This window comes from Sinocyclocheilus grahami, unplaced genomic scaffold (assembly GCF_001515645.1).
Source record: "Sinocyclocheilus grahami isolate Dianchi unplaced genomic scaffold, SAMN03320097.WGS_v1.1 scaffold15080.1, whole genome shotgun sequence".
In the NCBI taxonomy this organism is placed as follows: domain Eukaryota; kingdom Metazoa; phylum Chordata; class Actinopteri; order Cypriniformes; family Cyprinidae; genus Sinocyclocheilus; species Sinocyclocheilus grahami.
Window position 1 is genome coordinate 1 of NW_015515596.1, and position 3,951 is coordinate 3,951.

The window sequence follows — 3,951 nt, forward strand, 5'->3', positions numbered from 1 at the left end:
TTACCTTTCAGGTCCTGAACCTTTATCTTCAGATCTTCAATCTTAGGAAATCAAGAATAAAGTTTAGATTTTAGAAGTTACGTCAGTTAAATACATTATCTAGTAAAACAGAACAAAAGTACCTCCTTGTTTGACTTGGCCACTTTGCTCTCCATATCATATCTTTGTTCATCAACAGCGTCAATCTGCTGGTGCAACATCCTACACAGCTCCTTTACACAAAGATACACGAATAGCCGATTCGATTTATTGGTCCCCAAAAAGGCAGAAAGTTTTGTGTGAGGATTAGGTTTAGTGGTTGCGTTAGGGTAATGGGGGAAGAAAATACAGTTTGTACAGTAGAAAAACCATTACGTCTATCCACCTTTTTCTTCAATGCGGAAGTAAGCCTATGGGCAAGACTTCTGGTTCATTAGCCACTATAGGTAAATAACGAGAAGAATAACAACATGCAGTAAATGGTAAAACTGCGAAGTTCCCATGAAAGGGAACTGGAGGTTTTATAGTCACCTTTAACAAAACATACAGCTATATAAAAGAAAAGGACTTTAAATTTATAGATAACCTTGCATTCACACAGTATTGGTGAGAATACAGGTAAAAAAAAATCCACCTTATTTTTCAACGCGGAAGTAAGCCATTTTCTGTGAATGTGCCAGACTTCCGGTTCATTAGCCACTGTAAATAACGAGAGGAATAACAAAGTGTAGTAAATGGTAAAACTGTTTGCACTACAAACCAGTGTGTTCATAATTAAGATAATACATTGAAATAATATGGTAAGACACACAAATTTTCAAAATCAAATAGCAAAACTAACTGTTTTGTACAGCTAAAAATAGCTGGATGTGGATGAGACCGGAAGCCAGACTCATAGAATTTACAAATGGCCGAGCCCATTTTTACGGCAAGAAAAAGGTGGATAGAACATCTCCATAAACATGGAAGTCAGTGTGTGTGTGTGTACCTGTATTTCCTGCATGCTTCCAGGCAATGAGAGAACAGGGCAGTTCTCATCCATGAATCTCTGTTTTTCTTGCTCAGCCTCAGCTGCCTCTTCCTCCAAAAGGCCATGAGCAATCTGAAGCAACAAGCTCTGGAGCACAAAGACAAAGACGCAGCATAGACAGCATTCAACAAGAGAGTCACTGACAGTTCATATAGCTCAGATCACATGACGAAAGCCATGACCTCACCTTCAGATTTTGCCTGCGGCTCGACGACATCTTTTTCCTATCAGAAAGCAAATGTTTACAATTTCATAGAGTGCAGAACAGTGCATCATTAAGTGGTTGGGGTGATTATGGTTGGGAGAAACAGATGGAACATCCATGCTAAAATACTTTTAATAATAGTAATAATAGCATTTATGCTAGTATAAATACAAAATGATCATGATGCTAAATGTGTTTGCTGAGTTCAGTAATCAAGGACTTAGTGACTTGACCTTTTTCACACCACACAAACATCATGATGTTGTAACTCAATACTTACTCTGACATCTTGCCGGGCTCTTTGTGGCGACCTCTGTGAAGGTGAAGATGCCTGTGGGTGGCAGGTGGGGGTGTTACTGCCTTCAATCTAATGGAAACAATTTGCATTCAGTCATCGGTCCTGCAGCAGGTCTAAATTTGGCTGGGATAATGTGAAAGAGAGATGGGTGTGTGTGTGTCGAGACCCACAGAAGTGTTTGAATTTGAGTAGCAGTTGTCTTGTGCTCTTTTTTTAGTGTTCCTTTGTAGGAAGCAGAAGGTCTGCACCAATACAGAAGGCGAGACAGCTGACAGACAACTTGCTGCCTCTTGAAGAATCTCCTCGACTTCAACAGCTGAAACCCTCCACAACTGTAAAAATAATTTCTGCTCTATTAGTTCTATATTTTTCTTGCCAAAAAAGGTTTTGGATTGGACGTGGACTGAGTTGGGAAATTCTGTTTTCTAAAATCAGCTGTGGTCTTCATACCTGCGTATATCATAAGGTGTATGAAGGAAATATGTACATTGTGAAAAAGGATTGCCTAGGATTTATGGTAAAACCTGTTAATTGGTTAACGGTAAGTTGCCATACTCTACATAGTGAAAAACTAAAACAGATCTATTGGGACATTTCATGTAATTTTATAGTTTAAAAAAACTATAAAAAACTGTTAAATGGACAGTTTTGGAAGTAAAAAGAACAAGTCATTTTGACATTCACAGAATTTCCTGCATGATACTTCACATTTGATGGTATTTAGTTAAAACTATGGTTTTATGTTACATCTTATGTTGATAAATTACTGTTTATTGCATTATTTTAATGTCATGTGTGTTACCATGATGGTATTTTGTATTTGTGTGTACGACACTGTGCACCTTATGTCTTTATGTTAAAAAAAATCAAAACAGATTTTAGTAGCAGCTTGGTTATGGTAATTTAACAGAAAATGGCTGTTGGATTTACTGGTTGAAATGGTTACTGTTTTTTTTGCCCATTTTTTTTGTAATTTACATCCATTTTAAACTGTAAAATTTACAGGCCTGTACATTTGTTTACATTTTACAGTATTTTAATTGAATTATTCCAGCAACCCCAAATGCTGTTTTTTTAAACAACAGGTGCTGATGAAGTAAGTCAGGAAATATTTAACTGTGAGCATGTGCTTAATGAGATTCATAATACTTTTTTTTTTTACAATGAATTAAATATAGCCAACTCAAATAGACCCCAAAAACAAATATTACAAATATGTCAAATTTGGGGTCTAATAAAAGCTTTCTGAGCATTTGACATTACAGTTTAAAGTTAAAATTTATCATAATTTATCCATGAAGAAGACATCAAACCATATCCATTATCTCTTATTAACACAGTATTATATTAGGCAACAGCCGCTGTTTTGTCTCTAGTATCTTCCTCCAATATACAGTACATTATAAAGCATATTATTATCTTGCTTATTGCTCTAATTTCTTGGCTGAGTATGGTTGCTCAGTATGATTGAGATCTTCTGAAGATCTGTGGCATGTTCTAATGTTAGAGATGGACAGAATAATAGAGACTCACCTTTCAGTGCACAGCAGGACGTTCAAGGTGATGAGAGGGAAGGAGTATCAGCTTATAACATTAGTTGGGTTTATATAGGTTTCCCATATGGCTTCTCCATTCTCTTTAAGGAAGCAGATCTTTTTTCAAGCCAATGAGATTGTCAAATCCCAACACCCCTTCTCCTTCCCTCCCCCACAATCAACACACACACATATTTGTTTTTCTAACATTCTATCATGGTGACCTGAATTATTCTTATATTGAGCTAATGATGCTTTCGATCCCCTTACATAACCTAGCTATTACCAAAATATTTATGCATTTTAATTAAAAAAGGATTTTGTATATGTTAACTGGTCCCACAGTGTAGGTAATTTAATTTTTATCTGTCCTTGTGGGGACATTTGGTGCAATATACAGCATGCACCTGACCCAGATCTTTCACTAAATCCTTGGAATGAGCAGAGAAACATGACACTCTTTCAATATAGGCGTTTATTGCAAGTACAAGAACTGTAAGAAATTAAGATGAACCCTGACTATCACTTCTGTTGCTGTAATCTCTGTGTTTTCTCACCTGTTGTGCTCTCTAGCAACAGTGTTTAGCAATAAAACAGATGGAAACTCCAACTGTATGACAGAAATATCACTCAACACATTCCGCAGACACGTTTTAGATCCCATACTACATATAAACTTCACAATTGCTTTGTAATTATTATAATAATACACTTGTATTCTTCAAAACTATGCTGGCTCGTCTGTTTAAAAAGATTATAGTCTTTAAAACAAACAGACAGTGAGACTTTGCAAAAATTTACATAATTCTGTTTGAAGCCGAGTTCACTGTAGAGCACTGAGTCTTAAAAGTCCTCATCTGTTGAAATAGATATCAGATCACTCCAAGAGGTTTATCACCAGGTG

At 36.2% G+C, this 3,951-nt stretch overlaps 1 protein-coding gene across 1 annotated transcript; it reads right to left on the minus strand.

The window, feature by feature from the left end:
• Positions 1–5: 5 nt before the first annotated feature.
• Positions 6–3,104, minus strand: LOC107579181 (troponin I, fast skeletal muscle-like; the record flags this gene model as incomplete). The annotated part of the gene is made up of 6 exons (XM_016265041.1): positions 3,046–3,104; positions 1,495–1,581; positions 1,197–1,233; positions 968–1,096; positions 123–212; positions 6–41 (listed from the first exon to the last, which is right to left on the minus strand). Coding segments are annotated over exons 2-6 (300 nt in total), but the record flags the coding sequence as incomplete, so codon positions are not given.
• Positions 3,105–3,951: the final 847 nt, after the last annotated feature.